A 26,985-nucleotide genomic window follows, 5' to 3' on the forward strand; every position below is an offset into this window, starting at 1 on the left:
AAAAAAAAAAAAAAGGAGCTCACAATAGACCATGACAGGCGCACTCGGTGAAAGTGGCCCCCAGCCAGCGTCGTTTCTACCCTCGCAAGAGTAGTTGCCGTGAAAGGAGCGTCCCACAGCTTCGAGCAGCAGCTTGCTCGGATCGATATCGCAGAAAATTAAAGATTCCTCGGTGGTCGTGGTGGTCGAGCTGCTATTCCTCGTGCAATCCGGAAGTTCTTTCAACAGATCCCCGTCCAAGTACCATCGTACGGCGGTCAGGCTTGCTGGATTCCCGGTAACAACCTCGCAGGTCAGCGAGACGTTCTGACGGTCCGCCTCGTTCACAGGTGTTTCCGGGTCCATTATCACCTTCACCACCGGCTTGTCTGCGGGCAGATAAGAAACGGTGAAACGGCCCCTCGTTATCGACCGTTTGCTTCTATTTATTCCTTTCAGAATTTTAGGAAAATTGCTTCGTATTTCGATATTTTTTTATCATTTGTTCCGTGAGGGATTTCTTTGCGAGACGGAATAAGATATTTGTTCAGTGAAATGTTGGAATTAATTTTAGCTAGAAAAAAGAAATATATTAATTTTTAAACTTGTATCTGGAAATTGGAAGAGAAAATTGTTGATTTGGGCAGATTTTATTATTTTTAGTGTAAATTTTTATATCTATGAAATTTTATTAAATATTATATATACTTTACTTTGAATATTTTATAACTTTTGCTTATTATACTTTATATTAATAAAATAACGTAGTTTTACTCTATTTATTCATTGTATAATAACATGAATATCTTCCCTTTACGTAATACTTTAAAAAGAAGACATTAAAACAGGCAATTTTTCAACAATGTGAAAGTTAGTTAGTCGTGAAGTTAGTTATTCTAAAAATAATAAAAATTCCACCAATCACGCAATAATTCTTCCTCGTCCAATGTGACAAATTTAATATTGAAAACATGATCATTCGATCGTATCATCCACAACGTGTCATCATCCCATTGCGCAACAAAATCTAATAAATTTAATAATGAAAATCGATAATCGTGAAAGGAAACCATAGAAAAAAAATAATTTTCCATCGAAAGAGAAAAACAGACGGATGGAAGGAGGCAGATAGAAAGAGAAGGAAGCGTTGTATGTTTTACGAGCAAAGATGTATATATCCACGATTGAAACTATTCAAAACGAAGAGTATAAATTACCCAAACCTCCGGGAAAACGATCTATTTATGCTACATCCGGCCGGATAAACAGGAAATGAAACCGTAGAAGAATAGAAATCTTCTATTTCGACGATTCAATCAAACAAAATTTGGCGAAAAAAAAAAAGAAAAAAAGAAAAGATTTTTCTCCTTTCCCTTCTCTCTTTCTCATAGTTTCTTTGCCAAGGCAATCAAGATTTCAACAAGTTCGAAACAAAGGGATCCGGGAAGCGAAGTCTGCTCTTCGAAGAGAGGATAGAAAAAAAAAAAAAGAAAGAAAGATGGAATCCAACGAAACTAATTTTCCGTGTTCGAATTCACGGCCCGGTTCCTATGGATTGTTTTCGCAAAATACAACAAGCCCGGAGCTAAGGGCGCAATTAGAATTTCATTGTATCGCGGCCGGAGTTTACGGTAACGGGACGTTAACTTCCTGGAGAGGCGGAAATGGCTGACCCAATAACCGGTATGCCACGTGAGAAAGGGGCTTATTTAATTCCATGCTGATATGCAGTTGTTGAAACTGTATATACGAGTACTATGCTGTGAACGAAACTGTTAACGATAAAAGATCGGAATTAAGTTGGGTTACTGATTCAATACTGTTAATTAAAAGTTGAAAAGTACAAAAATATCGATTTATTGGTGCGACAGAGATAGGGATTATGTCTCGATTATTATCGTATGATCGATACGACGAGAAATGGTGGATCTAGATTATCTTAAATTAAAACACCTTTTGACGAAGCCATTTTATCCTGCGGCTTTCAGATATTCCTTGGAACACTTGGATAAAACTCTCCCCTAGTTGTTCTATTTCGATAGCGGTTCGATTATATACTTGTTTGTTGTTTCTGTACGACTTTGCATTCTGTGTTTCGTTTAATAGGCGTTTTCAAGTTCAATTTTGTCGCTTTGTTTAAATTAAACTTCTCGTTTATTTTTCGAGAGTTAGTATAAAAGTATAAATGTCGAAAGTTCGAAGTTTTTAACATAGTTTCGCGAAGTTTCAAATCTTTCATTCCTGATGATTGTAAGGAAGTTCTCCCCTCCGAAAGGGAAATGCGATTGAGAAATTGGATATATAAAAGAGTTGCGTGTTTATTATAGCAAAATTTATAAAAGAAAATCATTTTTTGGATATCCAATTCGGTTATTTTTCCTTACGTAATTTTATTAATAATAAAATATTGTTAAATGTTTTTGTAAAAGGTTTAAATCGAATATTATATTTATATTTTGAATTAATCATTCATTCTTATTTCTTCTACTATGAATTGTACTGAAAAATAATGCCAAGTCTTATATCTTTCTTTCGCAAACATAGCAATCTGAATCTCAAACCTCTCCTGAATCAGTTTGATAAATGGACCTGTCCACGATCTTGTGTAAAGAAACCCAAAATTCTAAATGACACAAGAGTGATAATACCTAAATCTTTCGATGGAAATTCTAAAAATTGTAAAGGAAGAACTGGTTTGATTCGATATCGAAATCATTCATTTTAACGGATTAACCCCCCATAAGTTCCTTTCTCAATAACCCTAATATGTGAAATTACTGATACCCAAAACTCGACAAATATTGGAGTATTGATTTAAAAAATTCAACGAAATAGAAACGAAATAAAATTTTTTTAATCTTACACACGATGTTAATATTTTCAAAATCAATTCCACAATAAATGACAGTCAAATAATGTTAATTAGACAAATTAAAATATACTAGTCAAAACGAGGTAATGATCATGATTATGCGAAACAAAACAAGATCATATTCAGACAATGATAGCACAGTTATAGTTAGATAAAACAACGATTAAAAAGAAACAGATAGAGAGAAAAAGAAACAATTATAATAAAACGAGATAACACATTTAATCGAATAAAATACGAATAGAGATTAAAAAAAATACTCCGAATCCTAATTACGTGCTTAATGCAATAACAAAAGATCGATCGACTCGTGATAATGAAATTGGCGATAAAACGATTGACATCTGCCGATTGTTGAAAACGAACGGGCCGATTTGACGATTCGCCGAACCGTGTAATTGTCCGGCTTAATTAAGATACCTCTGCTTCATTATTCATAGCATGCCCGCTTCGCTTTTCATTTGCCCCGTTTAAATAAGTGACGATAACTGGCTGCCCTTGTCACTTCCATCAATTATAACTTAATATTGCCAAGTATTTCGAGCCCATCGGCCTTTTATCGTCGACAAGTGTTAAATCGGCGTGATGCGTATAAATTCGGCGACGATAACGATTCGGTGACGAATAAATTGCATCCCCCGCGTTCGACCATCCTTTTTTCTTCTTTTTTTGCCAGCGTTGATTTACACTCGTCGAATAAATAATTGCCAAACGATTTATCGTTCGGTTCGAGTCGACCGAAGGAAATTAGTCCTTGTAATGAAGATAAGTGCGAAATGCATGGGCCGCGCAAAGGACAAAATGGCGCGGATAGATCGATAACAAGAGGGTGGTATATTTCTTTTCATCCTCATCTTTTCTTCGAAATATTTAATTGATTTTTAACTTGTTCATTCGAGTTGAGGATAAAATGAAATATTTGTGAAATAAGAAGTGATTAGAGTTTTCGAGGAATTGTAAAATATGACGGCAAAGAAAGAAATTCTTTTTCGTGGAAATGCTTTGACTGGATATAGTAAAAGCATAAATAGGAAAGATTATAAAATTCGTGTGATATTAAATGTAATACCATCAACAAGATTTTACACGATTCATTTTTTTCATGAGAAGATTTTTCGAATCTTGATCTTAAAAATCATAAAAAATGCGATGGAAATTAAAATTAGATAAGTTTTGCAATTAAAGAAAATAATATTTTTCCTCTATAAATTATTTGAAACATAAAACAAATAAAATTATTAATTAATATGATTAATAATATGTGCAAGTATTAGTTTAAAAAAAATATTATTTTATAAACACATTACTCACAATTATTAATTTAACTATTAATTGAATCGAATTGTCTGTGTATTAATTGAATCGTAGATCGATTTAACCATCAATGGCGTTACATTTAATGGAAAAGAAAGAAAAGATTTGCAAAAAGAATGTTGGACAGATTATGTTTGGAAATAAAAAAAAGAACAGGTACGTTCCGGCATTGGTTTTAAAGCGGAACTCGCGAAAATTTATGGACGCATAAATATCGTTTACCGGAATAAAACGCGATAAATTGTCGTAATGCGAAACGGAACGGAACTGTTTCTACAGGTATCTTTTCTTCCCATCGATGATGTCGATTTTATTTTTTTTCATCGACGGTATTACGAATTATTATTAAAAAAACAGTAACATCGAAAATTTATTAACGTATCATTTCACGATACCCAAAAATTAATGAAGAAAATTAGATCAATAGATTTAGATTTGTTTTGGAACATTTTTCACGTATAAAATTTGTTGAAACGAATAAAATTACTATTGATATATATATATATGATTTTGAATTTTAAAATCGTATTAATTTCGAAATACTTACACAGAACAGAGACTTGAACGACGTCCTCTGAAGTGGATGCGGCAACGTTATTCTCTAGTACACATTTGTAAGTGCCCATGTCACTGGGTGTCGCATTTTTCACGGTGAGGGCCGTTTGCTCCGTGATACCGCCCTCGTAGTGATCGTCGGTTAGAACTAATTCCTTGTCGTCTCGATACCTGAACGAGGTAAATAAAACACTCTTTGTAGAGATTACGTAAAAAAGCTAAAAAAAAAAAAAAAAAAAAAACAATTCGTCTTGTTTTATTTATACCAAATTTATACTTTTTTGCAATTTCTTCTTATATCAAATGATTGTACTTGATGTATTTGTATCATATTTTTTTTGTAAATGGTTTCCAATTTCCATTTTAATATAAAGCAGTGTTTCGAGTTAATTTTTATTAGGATTAAAATGTATTTGTATTAACGAAATGATGCAAATCATTATTTCTTCGAATTCGAAATTCCAAGTGTCTTGATAATTTTAAATCGAAAAAAAAATGCAAAAATAACAAAAAATTACACGTTACGCAAATAGAACAAGCGCTGAATTCATAAAAATTTGATTTAGTCGAACGAAACATGTCAGTCAGATTTTTCAATATTTTTAGAACATTACACCTCGCTCGAATCAATTTGCAGTGCGAAAAAACATCGTCGAGGCATAGTATCTCCTTTTTTCCCATGAAAAATATTTTAATTCGTAATCGAAAGGAATATTGACGCGAACCAAATAATGTTAAACACGTGTTCCCTTTTCATGTTTCTCATTCTATTTGCAGTTATCCATGTGATTTTTAATATTCGACATTCGAATAATACACGATAAAAATGTCTCGTAGAAATCGATTTACAATTTAAAATAATCTCTCTGTCTCATATATATATATAAGTAATATTTGAAAACAGGAAAGAGGAAAAAATTGTTTTTTTTTTACTAGCAAAATGAAAATTTATCGAAAATAACATGCAGAGAAATATATGGAATAAAATAGTGTAATATATTAACAGAAAATACTAGTTTAAGTTTAATCAATAGAACTTAAAAATATTCCATTACAAATCATCAAATACGAAATTTTCATAAAGAATTATTCCTTTCATTCTCTAAACCTTGCACGACGAACTAAAAAAAGAAAAACGTATAATATATTATTTAAAAAAATATAGACAGGTTAAATAACATTATTATTAACATATATAAATATATATATTTTCACTCCTTTTCCTTCTCCAAACGCTATTATTATTTAAAATCGTGAAAGTGGTATTTTTGAAATTTATGAAAAACATTGGCTTCCCGTATCATCATCCCTGTGCGAACATCAAACGAGCATCCTTCGTTTTTTTTTTTTTTTCACGTTCCAATTTTTCCCGATAAAACTCGATCGGTGGACTGTGTATCGATGATCGATGTCGAAAGCGTAAAGCAGCCATCGAACAGATGACTCTTAATCAGCGCGCGCCATCTCTCTCTCTCTCTCTCTCTCTCTCTCTCTCTCTCTCTCTCTCTCTCTGGTAATTACCCTCTCCCTGGTAATCGCGTTCGTTGAATTTTTATTGCACCGCATGGCGGCAATTTCTTACCCCGAAATATTTCCCTCCCGCTATAACCAGACACCTGGGATTGAAACCAACCCCCTCCCCCTCCTTGTGCGCGTGTACACGCGCCATTACATGCATCAGCGTGAAATATGGTTTTTAGGGTGGGCCAGAGAAAAGTATAATAAATCATCCCGATAAATTCGCGCCTTTTTTATTTTGACGTTTCGAATGCTGCTGCTGCTGCCGCCTCTCGTTGGATACTTTTAAATCCCTCCACTTCCGTTTCCACCGGTGCTATACAAGCATAAGGTATCGGTAATCGGTGCGCGTAAATATTCGTTGGTTCGAGGGATTTTCAGGAGATCGAAATTCACCCTTTTTTTTCACGGAATATTCCCTTTAAAGGTTTTGTGTGTAATAAGAAAATTCCGCGAGAAATTGGGATTATTAATCACGTAATCAATAATATTGATCGGGAGGCGAGGTATTGCAAAAATTTGCAATTCAAAGTATCCATTTGCAATTCGTTAATTGATCAATACTCGGATGCTCTCGAGTGGTTCGAGAATATCATTAACTCTGGAGTGATAGTTTCCAGAGAGTATGTGACGTGATTCTACGTTAAATATTGACTTTGAGATTCGGTATCGATATAAAAAATCCATAAATGATTTTATTATTGATTTTATTGATACGCTATTCGTAAAACAAATGAGACTGTGAATTAAATGTTTGATTACAATTTTTTTTTAAATCTTCTCATATTATAACTTACACTTTAATAGATAATCAAGTATGTTATCACATAGTTGTATGATATAATTTACCAAACTGTTACTCCATCGCCATATTTATTAATCTATTTATATCACTATTACAAAACGTCAACACGAAATTCCAAGAAAAAGTACTTCACATCGTAATTCCTTCTTCGAAGAACAAAACTCCGCGACAGCGATAAAAACATCAGAAACAAAGAAACAAGACTTAAGATAAGAAAATAAGATTTCAAGTAACAACCCCTCCTAATAGCATTTCCTACTCCAAAGCGAAAAGAACAAAAAATTTCCCTCCCGCCTAAATATTATAAATACTTCGATCGTGCATCCCATCATAAACCCTCTTAACGTGCCAGCTTAAAATCGTTTTTGCAAAACAGCTCTTTCAGTTATTACGTTATAAGTCGATAAAGAAACTGTATCGTCGCGCGGCCCGAGTTCCAATCCAATCTTCGCTCGTTCCAGGATTAACTTTCCACCGGTTTACCTTCTTTTTTTTTTCCCTTTTCCTTTTCCTTTTTTTTTTCTTTTCTTTTTTTTTTTTTTTTCTCTTTCGTAACACGGTTAGTCGAGGCGGTTAGGAAGAGGCGGTTATAAACCCGCGCGAGCACAATAAAGTTGGCCAGTTGAGAGTTCGTTGAGAGAATGTTGGATTCTCGGGAGGATGCTCTATGGAGATGACTTCTAACGCTTCTTAAGATAACGCGTTTAAAGTGAGTCGTTTAAAGCGTATCGTGGATATTGGAGGTCGATGAGCGAAGAAATTACGGTTGGTTTAAGAAAGGAGAAAGGGATGGTATTCTGATAAATGATCATTAATAGAGGACAGAGGTGATAAAAGTCTCACTTTTTTTTTTTCAGTTAACTTTCATTTAATCAACCAGTTTTTTTTTACTATTAGCATTCAACGAGAGAAACGAGTGTTTTGGAATCGAAAGAGAATGTGGAAGAAGAAATTTTAGGATTCAATGTTGTATAATATGCATTATAATAATATAGGTTGTTGATATATTTTTGGGATTTGAAGGAAAAGAAATTGATGCATAAAATTGGTTGAGATTTCCTTTTTTGTCGATTTTTGTGTTTGCTTTCGCTTCTAGAATCGATCCAAAGGTTTTCTATTGAATATATCAACATCTTGTATATTATAATGTATGTAAGAGGGGAGGAATCTATCAAACGAGTAGCACTCAAGTCATTTATAAAGTACAGATAAGCACTCAAAAATCTAGATTCAGAAATCATGTTCAATCTGGATATGATCGAGCTCTAAATTTTTCTTTGATGAAAGAGAAAAATCAAAATATATCATTGTTACAATGAAATCGATTCTTCTAATTCCAAATCTCGAAATTTGTTATAAAGAAAGAATGGTTGTATGTAAAAATAACTTGAAATCGCAATTTTTATTCCAATAAAAAATTAAAGATTGAATTGAATGAAAATTGGCAGTGATGAAAGCAATCTTTTAAAGAAAATAATAATAAATTCATAAAAAGGAAAATATCGAAAATTAGGGGAAGAGAAGAAAAAAGAGAACCGAGCAAATCGATAATACGTGTTCTGAGTATAATATTTAAAAACAAGAAAAATAAGACAGGATGAATATTAATGAGCGAAGGAAAAAAGCAAATTATTACATCGAATTGATATATCGCAGTTTTACGTGTAACTGATGTGCCCTTGAACATCAATTGACAAGATTTATGATGGTTTTTAGAAAAAAACATATGGATCAAAGTTGAATAATATTGCTTTTTAGGTTTGACAGTTTCGCGATTTATCAAGCATTTGATATACGAATCTCTTTTATGCACGATTCTCAATATGTCTGTACTTTCGTTCACTTTTTACAGACTTTTATCTCGCAAAAAAGAAAAAAGAAAAAAAAAAAAAAAGAAAAAAGGAACAAAAGTAATCAAACTCGATATATCATTATTTAAAATTTCTGGATTAATTGTCTTAGATAAAAAAGAAACAAGAATTTTATCGTCTGGAAGTAGAAACGATAAACCACAGAAACTTGATAAAAAAAAAAAAAAAAAAGAAAAAAAAAAAGAAAAAAAAGACAAACAAAAATTTTCGATAAAGTTTCCAACCAATTACTCTATTCACAACCGTGAGTTGCACCGTAATTCAATGTACGTAGTTCAACGTGGAACAATTTACCCTGATCCTAACAACAGCGTTATAACATAATTTCTTGCTGAATTGCCTTTATTCCCCTTATATTCCCCTCCCTCCCTTTCTTCCCTCGTTTATATATTCTTATTTCTTTTTCCTCTCTGTAAAAAATTCTATATCGATTTCACGAAAACGCTCTATAAAACGATCTATATAACACTTTCCCGTGCTAGTTCTCCGGAAATAGAGAGAGCTTGATAAACGAGCAAAATCGTTCACCACAAAGAGAGAACGTGTCAACATCTGAAGAATGAAAAACATGGATTTACGTGATTCAGAATGGGCCATGTGGTAAAGACAGGCAACATAAATTCGTGATTCTTTCCTTCCCCCCTCCCCCCATTCGATTTGTGTTCAAAACATGTTCGATCAATTTTTATCAGGAGACAGCGCGCTATAAACGCGTGACGCACCCTATTTTACGCCAAAGAAATTCGCTATGCGTGTTTTGAAATCGGTTGAAACGAAAGAATAAACACCGATTCCGAGCTGATATATGCGGATAAAAGCGTTAAATTTACCATTGTTTTCATTTCTAATGGGAAACGATAAATTCAATGAATTATAGATGTTCTCTATTTATAAATGAGAACGATTCATTTTTTGAATGCACTTTTTGTTCGAATTTATGGAACGAACGATCTTGACGCGTTGTATCCATCCTACGAGTAATGTGAATATATTTGTGGAACATGATTTCGAATCGACTCTTGAAAGTTAAAAGTTTGTATATAAAGATGTATTAATTATTAAGTTGTAAGCGATTTAGCAAGCAATATTCATTCGAGTGACTTGCCAAATAAACTAATATTAATATTAAAAATATTTATAGAATATTATTGAATTTATTATCAAATTAAAAAATTAATTTCCTTTATTCAATTGTTTAGAAATATTTCCTCCTTAAAGTATCGTATTCGTTAATTACAAAATCAATACAGAATGATATCGAGCATCGTATCTTCGTATATTTAACGAACACAAATATCTGTAATTAAATTTCTGTACAAAGTAAGCATTATTTCGCCTCTATATTGGAAAATGTAAGAATAAATACGTACAATGAATTGCGTCCCCAATTTCTGCTATTAAGTATTGATTTACTGCAATGTTCAATTGCTTCGTGGTTTATAGAGGATTTTACAGTAATGAAAATATAATTGAATTTGGTCACCGATATAAATGAATTCGGCTTTAAAATTATTTCAATTGTTATCTATATATTATACATATAATCTCGAGAAATTAATATATGAAATATCAGACAGTTGATATTTTATTTTTTTTTAAATTAAATTAAATTAAATTAAATTAATAAAAATTCACTTACCATGATACTCTCGTTAAGGTAGCCGGGTTAGCTTCGTAATCGCAAAATACTATAAAATCTACGGTTTCATTTACGGTGATATTCTCTGGCTTCATCGTTACTATAGGCGGATCTGTAAAAGACAAATTAATTTTTTACATTAAATTATCAAACATAAATTTTTGATTAACAAGGTAAAAAACAATTAGAATTAATTTACATAATTTGAAAATAAATTTTAAATACTAATATTAATTTATGAATTTCACTTTCAACTTAATATAAATATTTCTGTAAAGTCTAGAAAAATCTCTTAAATGTCGTTTAATATGTAATTTCGAAATAAATTTGTCAAAGCAACGCTATTTTTACAAAAATTTTCTAAACAACCATAATATCTATGTACGTAGCACCACTTGTATCTTCGCGTTTCTTAAACAGAACTCGGGATATAATTCAATTAAAAGCGTCCCCGTGAAAATGTGGAAACTCTCGGCGCGAAGATGAAAAAGAGATGTCGAGTGGATCTTATTTCGCCAAGATTTTATGTCGAACCATGTGTCGCGTGAAAAGAGGAAAATGGAAAATACGACGTCACAGAACACGCAAATTGAACGATATAATGCAACTCATAATTCTCCAACTCTATCAAAATTTTACATTCATAAAATAAAATTATTTTTCTAAAAAGAAGAATTAAATTATCGTTGCCTAATACCAATGAAAATTCGAATCGATCGAATTCATCACTTTAACACTTTTTAAATATTATCGGAGAACAACTTTTTCCTTATCAATGAATAGTAAAAAAAAAAAAAAATTTCCCCTCCACATTTCGTTCCACTTTCGTGAACAGAAATGCACACTATCGATATCGTAGAAATGGAAGGCGAGGGTATCCATATGCATGCCTCCGAAAATACGTGGCCGCGAGACGTTTGGAATTAAAATAACGCTTGCCCGAAGTCATGGGAACCGGAAGGTGCAGGAGGCCTCGTCCGCGTTCCGAGATATGTTTAAACGCGACGGCGCAAAATGCCCGGTATAAAACAAAACCCTCGTAAATAAGCGAGAGTGGACCCTCTCCCTATAGAGTGAGAGAAGTTGGAAACGCGCCAACCCCGCGAGTTTCACGTTTCCAATCCGTGGATAGTTTTCCTGCTGGCTACGAAAACGAAACTTTCTCCCTTCCAACCCTCCCAACCGAGATCCGAGAGCTGGAAACACGAACCAGACGCTCCACAGTCTTCTTGTCCTCCTCTCGTGTCTCGTTATGACGGAATCTTCCGTCTGGGTGGAGCAATTGAAGAGAATGTAACGAAAGGTTACCGAGAACGGTTTGAAAGGGAAGGGACTTTCGCGGGGCTCGTTTAATTTGACCAGGTGGCGCGAGTTACGCTGGGCTTAGGTTAAGTTTGTACCATATTTTCTTAAGCCTCGGCTAAGTTTCTTTTAACGTTTGGAAGTATGAAGAATGAATTGTCGAATTCTCTATTTAATTTTTCATCTTAGGAGTAATGTTAATAAAAATTATTCTGGTACAAGTTTTAAAGCTTTTAGATTATTTGAAAATTAATTGCAGTATTTTTAATGAAATATAAAATGTTCTATTTCATTATTGTTTTAAAATTTTGTTCTTTTTTTTTTTTAAAAAAGCTGAGTTTTTCTAAAAGTTAGAAAGTAAAAACTTGATGAAAAGATTGAAATATATTAGTTAGATGGAAATTTTAAATATGGGGAATGCAAGAACTTGCGTTGCAATTCTATGGATAGATCATAAGATAGCGAGGGATTACCATGATGCTCTACGTTTTCTTAATGGTGGTGGTGAAACTGGTAGATGAAAAGAGCTTTTTTTGGTCGAGAAACATTAAAGGATTTACGTAGAAGAAGATAAGGAAAGTAATTTTTAAATTTCTTCAGAGCTCGAGGATATCGTTCCGTGAGATATTTAACGCGATAAATCGATAAGAAAAAAATAGTGAACATGTACAACCAATTGTTAACAACATCGTCGATATCTAATTCTAAAATTAACGATAAATAAATGAAATATCCTCTATAAGTTTCAAAATATAACGATTAATGGCATGTCAAGAATTTTCACATCTTAATTTCCGATTTTAATATTTTAATAATCATATTGCAAAATGAACGTATCCATTCATTTCCATTCCCCCTCTTAAAATCAAACAAACAATAAATGTTCCTTCTTGTCTTTTGCAAAACGATGAACACATTCCCAAGCAACTTGGAGATATTTCAAATGCAACGGCATGTTCTTCCTTTCCTCTAAAAAATTGGCGGATTATCGAACGAGCATCGAACGAATCTAATTCGGGTTAATCGAATCTACGATTATACCCTTTGTGCGGGGGTGAAAAAGCGAATTGGAGAGGGCGCGATGAAACAGGAATATATACAACTGTGATCTGTGAAGTGTAACTTAATTCCAGGCCTGCCTCCTACACAGTTGGACGTTGATCAAACACAGGGAAAAAATTCCAACAACCACCACCCCCTCGCGGAAGAACATTCGAGTCGTTGCGCGCACCTTTATTCCTTCGGATCGACACGGCTAAATTACAGCCGATTCTTTGCGATCCTTTTTTTTTTTTGTGGACGAACCGTAGGGGAAAATTTCGTTTTAATCGTGCCTTTCGAGAGACAAGAGCACGGGAATGGTAATTTTATCGAACGACTTCGATGTTTTCGATATTTCGGTGGTGCAATGAAGATCGCCGAGCTTAATTGTCCGACTTCGTTTTAATCTGTTTTCGATACCTTTTTGCGCGATGAGAAATTATATTTTGACGAAATATAATTTTATGGAGAAAGTTTATGTTAAAATAAATTTGTAAAGTTATCATGAATGTTCAATTTCATATTTTCAACCGTGAAAACATAATTTATTATATAAAAATAAAATTAGCGTTCGCTTGTTCTCAGTATTTCTTCTTTGTCATTTTTTAATACACACTGTATTTTCATTCTAAAATTATTATTTGCTTGTTCAACATTTCTCTTCAACTTTATTCTTGAATTTTATTCTCTTTAATTTTTGATATTAAACATTTCTTTTATTTGAATCATTTCACTAACTTTCCAAATAGTTTCAATAATTAAACAAAATAAAATCAATAAAGATATCAATGCCAAAAATATTTTATCTTTCTTTTTATATCAAGCAATAAATATTTTAACGTGCTAAAAAGAACAGAAAATGTTATTAAATACGTTAAAGCTTCTCTTAACTATGATAAGGTGTCATCAAAGCTGTAATCCGATCATTCTGATATTCGTTTATTATAATTATATCTTGTTTTAATAGCCTGCTACGCGTGACCCATATTTTTCCACTTTAGTCATTAAAGAATTTAACGTTTATTATAATCAATATCTTTTTTTACAATGGCCTAATAATTTCTAATTTTATAGAAACCAAAGTTATATAGATATACACACAATCCTATTAAGTAAATAAAATTTTCCTTCATATTGCTTGCATATGCTTGATAAAATATTTTAATTTGGAATAATTCTAGTGGACATTTATTATTTAAATACGTGATAAATTTGCACGAAAACATCAAAATATTTAAGAAATATCTCCTTAATATACCAAACATATTTTTATTCCAAGTTCCAATTTCGAAATGCTTAAAGAAATATTTTAATTAACATGAAAAAAATTGCACCGAAACATGAAAACATGTCCAAACATATTTTTATTCGTATACACCCCTTCACATTTCTAAAAATCTATCAAAGCCTTAAGTTATATTTATATTCATTCCTTTTATAAATAAACTAATTCTCTCTTGAAAGATCAATAAGGAAAAAAGCTGGCATAAAGTTCAAAAAATTACTTTTTCCTTTAGGAAAAAAAAAAAAAAAAAAAGAAAGAAAGAGCATATAAAGAATTACGTTTCACTTACATAAAACTTCGATCGTTGTCGACTCTATCATCGGTTTCATGTCCTCGGAACGTGTGACCGAGTTCTCGGCGTAACACTTGAACGTTCTTCCATTGTCGTACACAGAGGCCGTGAAAGCGAGGTAACCTATGGTCACCGACGTGCCATCCTCCTGCGAACACCAGAGATATATTAAATCGTCGATGGCGTCATTTGTTAACAGGGAAGATCGACGAATGTTCCCAACTTGTAATTCGTAACCTTGCTTTCTCTTCGCTTCTCGCTATTTGTTTTCGAAAAGTGTCGAGAATAGATTGATTTTATTATCGTACGATCTAGTTTTTTCTTCCAATTCACTTCACTCTATATCTGTCTATACATAATTAAAAATTATCAAATATATAAGCTTGAATTATACATAAATAATTCTTCTTTCTATATTTCCAATTACCTTCCAATCGCAATAAGAGAAGAGAAGAATTTAAAATTATCTTTTTAACGTTTAACGTTAATCTATAAAATACACATTTCACAACTTTATTTCCGGATTATTGAAGGATATCGATCCTAGCTATGACTTTCGACTCTCCATATACGGAGAGCGTCATCCAGAGCGTGCAATTACTTTAAAAACAATTCAGACGAACGAATCCATCTAACCGGGGACGGTTGCTTTGCCGATTCCAATCTCGCGTCCGCGAAAAAAATCGAATCCAGAATCGAGAGTTTCATATTTCTTGGAAATTCGATTTCGCGCCGCGGCGAAAGGAGAGAAAATTGCGTTTGTTGTTCGGTCGAACGCAAAACGGGGCGAACAAAAGGCGGAAAGGAGGGAAGTGGACGCGGGAGTGACCGCGCAATCTGGCCGCACAATGTCCACACACCCATCACTTTAATTATTTCGCCGCCTTTCACGCGATTGTTCCCGCGATCACTGTCCATCCGCGAGAGAGAAATGCTTTCTTCTCGTTTTAAGGGAGGACGGCAAGATAGAGGGGAACAATGAGTTAATCAATGGAGAGGAGCAATCAGGGCCTCCTCACCCTTTTCCTCACCCTCGCCCTGATACATCCGTGCAAAAATCGCAATAAAAGGATCACGTTGCCGTGGATGGGGAAGGGAATTCTGAGCTTTCTTTGCTCAGCGTTATCGCGCTGATGCCGCAAAATTTCGTTCCATTGATTTTTCTCGTGTATGCGATTGACGTGGAGGGTTGATCCTTGTTAATTATAACATAATTGGAGAAGGGAGGTCTATTCTATTTTTGTTTTTCTTGTGTAGGGTGGGTGCAGCACGATCGAGGAAAGGTGTGATTCTATTTGGAGGAAATTTACGTAAGTCGAAAATTTTTTTTTTTTTTAATTTGATTCTCGAAGAGAAAATTGAATTTTATTCTACTTATTTCTCCAGGTTTCATCTGTGAAGGATGGTCTTTGTAATTATAGTACGATTGAAAAAAAGAAAAAAAAAGGGGGATGATTCTACAAAGGGAGAAATGATTCGAAAATTGAATTTGGAATTTTTTTTCATTTGAAGTTTTGTTTTTGAGAAAATTAAATTTGAAAATTTTATTTTTATTTTGCAAGTTTTCATATATGTTCTCGTATATCTGAAGGGGGGAGGGGAGGGTTGTAATCACAGTACTGCCAGGGAAAGGTTAAAAAAAAAATAAGTCAAACATAAAACATTTTTTAAAACTTGAAGTTTCGTTATTAAGAAAATGAATATAAAAAGTTTCTTTTATGATACAGAAACAATTATTGACATACGTTCTAAATAATTTTAAAAAGTTAATTTTTGAACGTGTAATAAATAAAAATCAAAATCATTGATTGGAAATTCCTTTTCAAAGAATATTTTCTATTATTTGAAAAATAATTTCTAATGTCAAAATATTGGACGAAGGATTGAAGTTTAATATTTTCTTCCTTCAATTTTTTAAATATAATTTAAATATAGACAATTAAATTGGATTTTCCTGGAGAAAGTATACTGTATTTTAAAAACTCCAACAATTGAGAAAAAGATGCTTTTACAAGAGAAATCTTATAAATTGAATTATAAGTTCAAAAAATTCATGATAATCAATGATAAAAATATATTCCTATATAAATATATCGTTAAAAATAGAACAGAAAAGTAGTAAATTTTATTCAAAAAATATTTTTAATTTCACCGAAGAGAACAAAATTTGATCAGAATAATGCTTTAAAAATAATTTTTCAAAAAAAAAAAATCTTAAATTAATAATTTAATAACTTCCAGCTATCGTAAAATTCAATAATGTACTTCTTTTTATGAACAAGTGGAAAAATGGAAAGAAAAGAAGATTGATACAACTTTCACATATCTATCCATCGTTCCACAATTTATTAACCTATAAAATTTCATAAATCTATTTTATTAAATTCGATAACGTCATTGGATTTTTCTTTATCTTTTTAATCCCTTTAAATTTAAACAGTAACGATTTCATTAATAGAATACTTATAGAATATCATCTCCTAAATATACAAAAATCATTAATAACATTCAAATTCCAAAAATGTTTTAATAACTCATCAACAATTACTACTTTTTCAAATCTTGACTCGATAAATTACAACTCCATTGATTTGTTTCAGCACAATTCGAATTAAACTAAACTTATACCTAGACTTTTTTTAAAAAATTTTCATACTCTAACCAAAAGAAAAAAAAAAAAAAAAAAAAAATTCTCACGAAAATCGTCAAGTTATATCCCTTCTCTTTAAAAAATATCTTCATCCTCCAGAGTTAAGAAAGAAAAAAAAAAAAAAAAGGGGATAAACTTTAAGGAAAGCAAAGAAAAATACCAGCCATTCCTCTCGTTTCAACGCGTTTATATGTACTCTAAGCCCGGAAAAGACGAATGGCTCGCGCCTTCCGCTCCATAAATTGGCTGGTACATCGAAGACGAGCGGAAAGAAAGAAGGTGGATCGAAGTTGTCCACGCGGATCCACTTAATCTCGCTTAACACGCTTCGTTCGTGCATCGGCGAGCATTTGCGGCCTCTAATTACTTGGCTCTATGTAAATTCTGTCTGTTGCCACCGTTACACCACCACCACCAACACCACCACCCCCGCGATTCGATCGTTACGTCACCGGTGGTGCCATAATCAGCTACTCGGTAAACAATGCTAATTATGGCACCAGGAACACGCGAAACACCGCATAATGCAAATCTAAAATCGCGATAATGTAATTCCTGTTGGAACGATTAACGGACTGATTAAATACGAAGACGAATCAGTTTGACGTGTAATTGTAATGGCGTAATACAATGGAAACGTGTTGGATACGTTTAGGGATCGGGAAAGATTTGTGATCAGATCAATTTTGAGTTTTAATTGATTCCATTTTATTCTTGCAAATGGAAGATATACGATTATTTTAATTATTTCATTATAATATAATATATTCCATTATAATATAATATATAATATATTCCATAATTATGTCATTAGTGCTCAAATCAAGTTTCTCCTTTTTTTTTTTTAAATTGTGTGTACCATTGTGAAGGATCTTAAAAAAGTTAATGATCAATTGGTTAAATACAGATTGAGATAATTGAGGGTGATTAGAAATTCGATGAAGTGATGTAAGTTTTATATTGCATTTGTGTTTTAATTGGTGTATGAGAATTTGAATATTTTAATTACTTTTGTTGTGAATTTTAAACAAACTATTTTGAAGATTAAAGATATTTTGATTAACCAAATTTTGTCTTTCACGTTATTTTAGAAATTTCATGGATATAATAAGTAAACCATTTCTATTCGCAAGTCACTTGATTATATAAATACATTGTCTTATTTTAAAACGAAATCGTACATCACGTATATTATACTCAACTTGAAAATTTCAATATCCTCTTCTAACTCAAAAATAAACAACAAATTTTCTTTAAGTCGCATAATAAAACCAAAATTCTGAATTTTACTAATAAAATTAAAAGAATTTACTCAACTTCCCTCCTTCCATTCAATTTTTATCCCTTTTTCTTTCAACGATAAATAAATTATAATTTATAATACCAATTAATAATTGTGGTATAAAATAACAAACAACCTAAATCACAATACATTATAACTTCTTCAAACGTAACTCAAACAAATGCTTGATACCAACCATAAATAATACAAAACATAACAACATAAATACATAAATACATAAATACATAAATAACAACATAAATAATACAAAAGAATTGAAAAAAAAAAATAAAACCAAAATACGTCAAGAGAAAAAGACAATAAAGAGAAAGAAGAACGGATAGGAAAAAAAAAAAAAAAAGAAGCTGATCGATTGACATAAGTTAAGACGATCCTATTTCTTACTCACCCGTTCCAAAATCGAAGCGACTTTATACCCGCGGATATTGCCATAATGGATTTATGATGGCCGCGATCCCGTACACATTCCCCGTATACATACGCGCGCACGCGTTATTACGAGGGACACGAAATGACGCATAATGATTTTCCGATGCGACAACCCCGGGAACATCGCCATTTCATCTGTGAAATCACTTTTTCATACGCGACAACCGACACCCGGCCGACTCTCCATGTTCACGCGCCTATATATGACGAATAATCGTCGGCCGGAAATTTCACGGGCGTGAAAATGAAAATTTTCACGGGGCGGTTGATTTCAACGTACGGTTTACAGATCACGGAGTGCAGTAGTTATTTCGATGAATGTGTAGGCGGTGCTCGTTTGACTCGATTTCGACACGAGGGCGACGGGTGTAATGAGATTGAATTGATTGAATTTGGTACGCGCATTGGCGCCCGCCACGTGTCCGTGGTGGAAAATGATCGTCGTTCGATGTTTGTCTCGTGATATCAAGTTACTGTTACATACGCTCGGTCGATTGAATAACTTTATCGCGTGAAACGTTCGCGCGCAACTATTCCGCTTCGTATCGTCCGATTATACCACGTGTAGTTTGTTTTGATTCTCGTGCGTGCGTGTGTGCGTGTGTCGAATAACGTGTATGCTTTGAAGAATGTTTTGATTTATATGGAGTATATGGGGAGTAGGGGAATAGAAGATTGTTTACTTTCCAAGTTTGGAAGTTTTTGATGAATTTATTATTTTCAAGATTAACTAACTTTAGAGAATTATTGTGTACGTAAAGGATTTACGAAAAAACTACTCTGAATTTAAAAATTAAAATTCATTTGCGCGTGTTAAATATAAGTTGTTTGCAATATCAAAAAGTAGCTATATTTATACAACTTATTCTTTTAAATAATAATTAAACAATCTTACGAATCTTTCTTTTATCTTGCAATCGAACATATAGTATAAAATAAAATAAAGTAACATCGATTCTCTTTTAATAAATATTAGAAATCCAGAGAAAAATTCTTTGGACGAGAATTTCATCCAGATATCGAATTCGCTTACATTATCCAATTGTATTATTAAATATTATTAAATTGTATCACGTGCACATTTTTCACGGAACGATGAAACGAGGGCAGAGCTAGAATACTCTCTCGAGCTAGCGGCGACTAATCGAATTAATTCGGAGCGAACGATCCGAAGAAATCACGGGGGGTCGAAATTCGCGCGAAGTATTCTGCATTTGAATAATTGCTTTCTCTCGCTTCGCCTATTAACCAATTGCTAATTCTGTTTATTCGCCGGCCGAAAATAGTTTATTGCTCGTGAACTGGATGGAACACTTTGTTACTTGAAACATGCGTTCGGGAATGACGCGTTGAAACTTTCGACGATCGTTCGATCGACAAAAGAGGGAAGAAACGCCGTTAGGAAATTTTAGCAATAGAAATAGTAAAAAAGTGATATCGGATTTTAAAATGGGGACTATCCAGGGATCGAGAAGTTCAACTTATGACTTTTAGATCGATACTCTAAGGGGAAGGAAATATGATAATAATGAGACAATATATATTCGATACTGATAAAACGTTGGTAAAAAGTGGTTGATTCAATTGTGAAGGAATATGATTTCAAACGAGATGTATAGCAACTTTCCAAATGTTCCTCGAGATACGATTCTTCTTTTGCAAAATTTTATGAAAAAAAATTTTATATTTTTTTAATGGGATAAAGTAAATGTAATATTTCGCTTTTAAATGCTATACAAATCGCAATAATACAATACGATAATTTTTCAAATATATTCCATAATCGTTAAAAGTAAGTGAAACACAGTGGAATAAAAATTTTGTAATTTTCTGTAATACTCACATTCTCTTCCACTTTTGTCTCGAACATGTCGAACCTGTCACTGGCGTTCAAATACTCGGTACCATTCTGCCAAGTTATGTTCGCGGCTGGTCTGGCTGCTCGTACGGTGCATTGAAGCAGGATTTTCGTTCCTTGCACCACGTGACCCACCACCCCGGCTAAATCCATCTTCAACGGTCGAACTGGAAAAGATGTCTTGTTTAAATATTTAAGACTCTGTTAGAGGGGAGATAAAAATCGAGGAAAAATATATTGGAAACGTTTATAAATATTCAAAGCACATGAAATATTTTTAAAATATTTATTATTACAAATATTATTTGCGAATTCTTCAACTTTTGAATTTTTTAATTTTCGGTGTTTTTTTACACATTTTCAAATTCACATTCTAAACTCAAAAATTTCTCCACTTCTCATCATCAAATCTAATTTTTAAATTTCCAAATCCTTCGACTTTCATCTTAGAAATTCTACCAATTTCCAAATCTCTAAATTTTTACACTACGTTCATCGATATCATTTCAATTACATATATTTCGTTACTTCCACAACATCATCGCACCCTGTTATTCAAAAATCCACAATATCCAAACTACATACGAAATCGTATGAACGGAATCGTATCACGGAAGCTTCTCACGGAAGCTAAAGAAATCGGATCAAATCAAATTCGAGCGGAAATAAAGGACAATGGGACGAGCGGCGACGCGTTATTCTGAAAATCCAATTATCGTGTTACGCCGACTCGACAGTAATGGAACATTTACCTTTTTTCATATAAAACTGATTCACGTTCCCCATATTTGTTAGCAACGCGTGTACACATTTACACAGAGAGAAATGCACAGTGTCAGGGCTGGGGAGCTGTCTAGTATAGACGATCTGATGCAATATCCACAGGCTGAGCCGCCGTCTGTACCTTGCATCTTCTATAAGAATAATATAAAGGTGTTGCAAGATGCAAGGTGAGACAGCTGTAAGGTATGGGGTAAGATCGAGAGCGTTGGGGGAGGGTTGAATAAAGAGGAAGGGTCGATGGATGGACGGGGCGTGCCGGAAAATCAGAAAGTCAAGTTGCATCAAGAAATTCGAAGGAATCCCTGCCTCGGGGAGAGATTTTCATTCTTTTGCTTCGTACTTTTCTTCGACCTGTCTTTCTCTCTCTCTCTCTCTCTCTCTGAGTGCAATACTTGAAAAAAAGAAAGAAAAAAAAATTTTTTCTCTTTTCGTAGAATCTTAATTAGAAGATTCTAATTTTCTAATTTTCTAATTTTGTTATTAAGATGAAATTGGTTATTTCCTTATTTATTAATTTAGATAAATTTTCGATAATTGGGAAATAAGTAGAATTTTTTTATGGTTATTATTTTAAATTGTAATATACAATAATGTGAATTTTGAATTCCTCTTTCTTATTATTTTTGAAACATTGAAATTTAATTTTGATTTAAATATATAAATGAAGAATAAAAATTTAAAATTTAAAAAATGAATTATCATATTTTCTTGCCCGTGTGTAAATTTAAATGATGATAATTTGATTTCACGAAATACAATTATCATTTGTAAAATTAATGTAGTTGATCGTATATTCGATTAATTTAAAACTTTCGTCCCTTCTCTCATTGTCAAATTTACGTTTTCGACTTTAGAACAGTTTCAACCGGTTTCATTCTCTCTAAAACTCCCCTGACGCGTGTTCTGTTTACTACATTCACCAAAATTCCTCTTTTATGCATTAACCATTCTTAAGAGCATCAACACACATAGAATAGTGCATACTCACTCGACTCCATATTTTGAAATCCAAAATGTACACACGTTTCCACAATCTTGATCATTTAAATATTTCAAAAAATTCATATACTTATCAATGTCCACATATGAAGGAATATACAAAATATGCAATACGATTTGTCACAAAATTTAATTCAAACTTGAACTTTGATCCCTATGAATCGTATCATAAAAATCGAAATGGTATATATTTTTATTCCATTATCCAGAAAAAGAAAATCAATATTACTTTTTAAATTCATTCGTTATTCTTCTAAAAATTTCTCCTTTAAAATAGCCAAAGTATCCTTTATCTATATTTTCAATCGAATGAATAATATTGTAAAGCCTCAATTCCATCAGACTGCTATCTTAATAACATCGAAATCGGTATTGAAAGACAAAATAATAATTCGTTTCTATAAACGATATTCAGTTACAACAAACAGAAACGTCTGGAGCCAGGAGAACGGATATCAGAATCGAGCAACGTATCGGATAATTGGACAAAATCGAAGTCTGGGGACGGGTGTCCAATAAACGAATCAATCGACGCGCGACCACGTTTTATCTCCACGATATCGTTTTCGTTAACGTTTTTTCCTCCCACCCCTCTTCCTTCCTTCACCCTTTCGGCTTGATTAAACGCACCCTCGCTTTTCCCTTCGAATTTTATTCGTCCCGATTTGACAATGTCCCTTACCATGGAACCTCGATCGAACAATTTCTATAATTCCTTTGAACCGTTTTATTACCATGGATGGAATCATACACGCATTCGACAGGGGATTGGAGGAATTTCTTTCTTGATATTTATTTACCTATCGATATTGTTACGTATGCAAGAAGGATTTTAAATTAATATTCTATTCGATACGGTTATATATTTAGGGGCAAATAATTTTATCAGATTATTTATGAAATAATGATTAAATTAATTTTAAATATTTACGTTAACATGGAATATATATATAAATCCTTTGCTTGTTAATCAAGCTCGTAAATTTTAGAGATGCTTGTTAAATAATTTGGAAAGAGGTGGACGTACGATCCTTTCATGGTTATCCATCGAATTAATATTGTGTCACTGACTCGAATACGGAGAATAATTATTCGAATTCGAAAATAATCTAAAGTTATTCGAGAAATACTTTTTACATCCGATATTATTTTTTGATATAATGAAACCTAAATAATTTTCTAAATAATTTCAGAAACAAAAATCATATATAATAATAATAATAATAATAATAATTTATTATTTCTTTAAAATAAAATTATCAAAAATCAATTCCTATATATTGTAAGATCAAAGAAAAAATTCAAACCAATAAAATAGAGAATTAAAAATCATACATATTCCATAAAAATTACAATCCCTATACTAAACTCTACCCCTCTTCGAATTCCAGCTGCAACTCTCAGACGCCATCGTAATCAACGGTTTCGCGATTATCCATCTCTGAAACTCTGAGGTCACGAGGAAGGAAAGACGGGAAATGTTAAGCAAAAGACGGAGAGGGAACACGGCGAAGAAGGGATAAGCCCTTCTGGAGGCGCTCTCGCAGCGGCTCACGTGCACGCGAGTTGTAAAATTTCTAAGTGGCCGGGCCACGTTTACGCTTCGTGCTATCGCGCTATCCCCGGATAAATCGTAAAATCACGGGCGGGGATTTTCGAAAAGCCGTCATAAAGTTGACGAGGGAGAGGAAATTTTTCGTTTCGGAGAGGAAATAGGAGAGGAGAGGAAGTTCGAGAGATGGGAGAGAGGAGCCCAGACTTTTGTCGTCCATCTGTGTAATTGAACTGCGACCGGAAACGCGTGACAAGGCTTTGCCCTCCCCTAACGTTGCTCGCAGGGGTTAATAGAAGGATTTCGATGGAAATAAGAAAATTGTTGCCGATAAAAGGATTTTTCTTTCTTGAATAAATATTTGGACATCGATTTAACTATCGAAAGTTAAGCTGATTTTATTTTGATTTGTGATTAATTTTCTTTATTGGAGCAAGGTTAGAGAAATTATATGTACTTGCTTATTTGCGTTGATTAAAATTCTGCACTTACACTTTGATGAATGTCAAGGTAAAAAAAATTGTACTTATTATCATACGAAAATTTCTAAACAAGTATTATATCTTGAATATCATTTGAATATCATCATATCATCAAGGTTTCGATGTAATCTTCTAGATTATCTAGAATAATATTTCTTCACTTGAATAAATAAATAAATTCAAAAGGTCAATCTTGCAATCTTTATCTTCGCGTTTAATCTTAAGGAATATAAAGTAGCCTCTGTTTTAATAAATTATTATTATTATTATTATTATTATCAATGTGTAAATAGAGAAACGGTAAGGCTTCATGTGAGTGTTATTAAAGCTAATCCAATTATCAAGTAACAAACAAGCTGCGATAATCTCATCTCGTCTCCCTATTGTTAACTGCTATTTCGCTTTACCCGTGACAGAAGATTGATGACATGCAATCTTGCATGTCTACCAATTTAATTTTAATGAAGTTTCCGATCACGTGAAGGAACTCGAAGGTAAACACTAAGCTTTTCGCGGAAAAACTTTCTATTCGCCTGTATAATAAAATACATCAAACTTCGCGATTACAAACTTTACCGATTATATCATACACCACAAGAAGAAATATAAACTAAAAAACTAAACTCTAAATCCTATCTTCATCAAATGCAATTTACCTCAAACATTGATTTTAAAATCGACGAACAACTGTATAATCCTCCTCCTCCTCTCGCAAGGCAGAGAAGAATCATAAGAATCCGTCCGTTTCGGTGAAAATATATACCGAAACGAGCTATTTCTTGCTCCTCTTACTTCCAACCTTTTTCCCTTCTTGCGTCGTCCGCAAGCTCAATTTCCGGTCGGCCGAGATACTTAGTCCCGCCACTCGACGTCGTTTCCCGTACCGGTCGAGGAAACATTAAAAAGTTCACGTGCGAGAAACGTTCCTCCTCAGCTACGAAACGAGACCAACTTTCCCCTCTCCTCTTCCCACCCATCCTTTCATACCTCTTCCATCTCTCTCTCTCTCTCTTCTCTTCTCTTCTCTTCTCTTCTCTCGACGCAACGCTCGAAGGAGGGGGAGGGAGAAAGTTTCTCGAGGCGGGGGAGATAATTCTCGGGCCAGAGCCGTGAGCGGGCAATCAGCGAAACGACGCAGGAAGAACGTGAAAAGAAAGAGTGGAGATAGAGAGCGAACAGGGAATCTAATATCGAGGATTGCATTTGCCTTGAACCTCTACTTTTCTCTTCCCCCACTTGCCCCCTCTCTTGGCTTCGACAAACGCCAAAGAGGGGGGAAGGAAAGAGAAAGAGAAAGAAAGAGAAAGAAAGAGAAAGACAAAGATCCGTTCCCCTCTCTTTTCTTCTCCCTTTGCTTCCATCCTTTGCTCTCTTATTATTTAACGAGCAGCACCGCCCCGACAGTTTCGCCAATTGTACGCGCAAACATGTTCGCGGTTTTTTCGAAGAATAATAGGGAAATTTCTCTGTGATTAATCTTGAGACAATTGGAGGAGGGGGAAAGTGATTTTCATAAAGCAAAGAGTTTAAACGCGACTTTTCAGATGGTTTGTTCGGAACGCTTTTCCTTCTTTTCTTTCTCTTCCCGTCAATTAGATTTGTTATTTTCGTTTTAAATTGTTCGTATAATTGGATGGATGGTTTTTCTTATTGATTCGTGGCATTGTTGAAGTTCGATAGTAAAAGGATTATTCTTTGAGAGCGTTTGTAGGGGTGAGAAGTTTCTTAAAAAGAAAAAGAAATTTGAGAAAATTGTTTTAATATTACGCGAATATAAAAATTCAAAATTCTTCAAAACGCTTCCTTCCTTCTTTTGCAATTTATCTCTAAAAATTCTCCAAAACACTATCTTGCTTCGTTAATTCTGTACTCAAGTTTATCTAATTTCTTCAACCAATTCACTCATATCTTGGCACATCTTCATCCCTTAAACTGCAAAACTACGGCAGATTTTCTACTCTTCTATCATCGAATCAAACTTTCTCTCCTTCCTGATCGATCATTTTTACCCCGCCTCAACGTTGTTCGCTCCCCGATCAATTATCCTCGGCGATTTTTCCACCCCCTCGACGGCGGTGGAAATTTTTTTAACGTCGACATCAGCTATCCGGGGATGGAGAGGGGGGGTTTGGCAAGCCTGAGTTTTCCAAGTCCCGGGGATGCGATTTCCGGCTCTTGTTTGCCGCTAAGAGGCAGCGTGTCTGCAAACTCTACTACACCGTGTGCCTGGCCTTTTTTTTTTTTTTTTTTTTTCGGAACTTCGACTTCCCAGCTGAGACTTTCGCAGATATCGTGGCAACGATTCCACTTTAAGTCCACGACAAGTCGTTAAAAGCGGCTTACTTAATCGATTTATTCGCGTATCTTTTCTTTTCTTTTTTGAGGAAAAGGCAAGAGATGGGGATGCTTTGGTGAAGAGACACTGCTCCATCGATTCGATGGAAAACGAAAGATGG

The 26,985-nt window shown here is 33.5% G+C and overlaps 1 protein-coding gene across 9 annotated transcripts in view; it reads right to left on the bottom strand.

Moving 5' to 3' along the window:
• Positions 1-26,985, bottom strand: part of LOC122719620 (hemicentin-2) — a 401,244-nt gene that overhangs the window by 49,388 nt on the left and 324,871 nt on the right. For all 9 annotated transcript variants that reach the window (XR_006347660.1, XR_006347658.1, XR_006347657.1 and 6 more), the window contains exons 6-10: positions 20,699-20,880; positions 14,471-14,621; positions 10,554-10,665; positions 4,713-4,891; positions 24-368 (exon numbers count right to left, since the gene is read on the bottom strand). Coding sequence is in view for 2 of the 9 variants with exons in the window: in XM_043945581.1 (XP_043801516.1) it covers positions 24-368; positions 4,713-4,891; positions 10,554-10,665; positions 14,471-14,621; positions 20,699-20,880 (969 nt within the window). In the remaining 7 variants the exon portion in view is untranslated. The remainder of the gene's footprint in view (positions 1-23; positions 369-4,712; positions 4,892-10,553; positions 10,666-14,470; positions 14,622-20,698; positions 20,881-26,985) is intronic.

This window comes from Apis laboriosa, unplaced genomic scaffold (genome assembly GCF_014066325.1).
Source record: "Apis laboriosa isolate Shangri-la unplaced genomic scaffold, ASM1406632v1 scaffold91_cov154, whole genome shotgun sequence".
Taxonomy (NCBI): Eukaryota; Metazoa; Arthropoda; class Insecta; order Hymenoptera; family Apidae; genus Apis; species Apis laboriosa.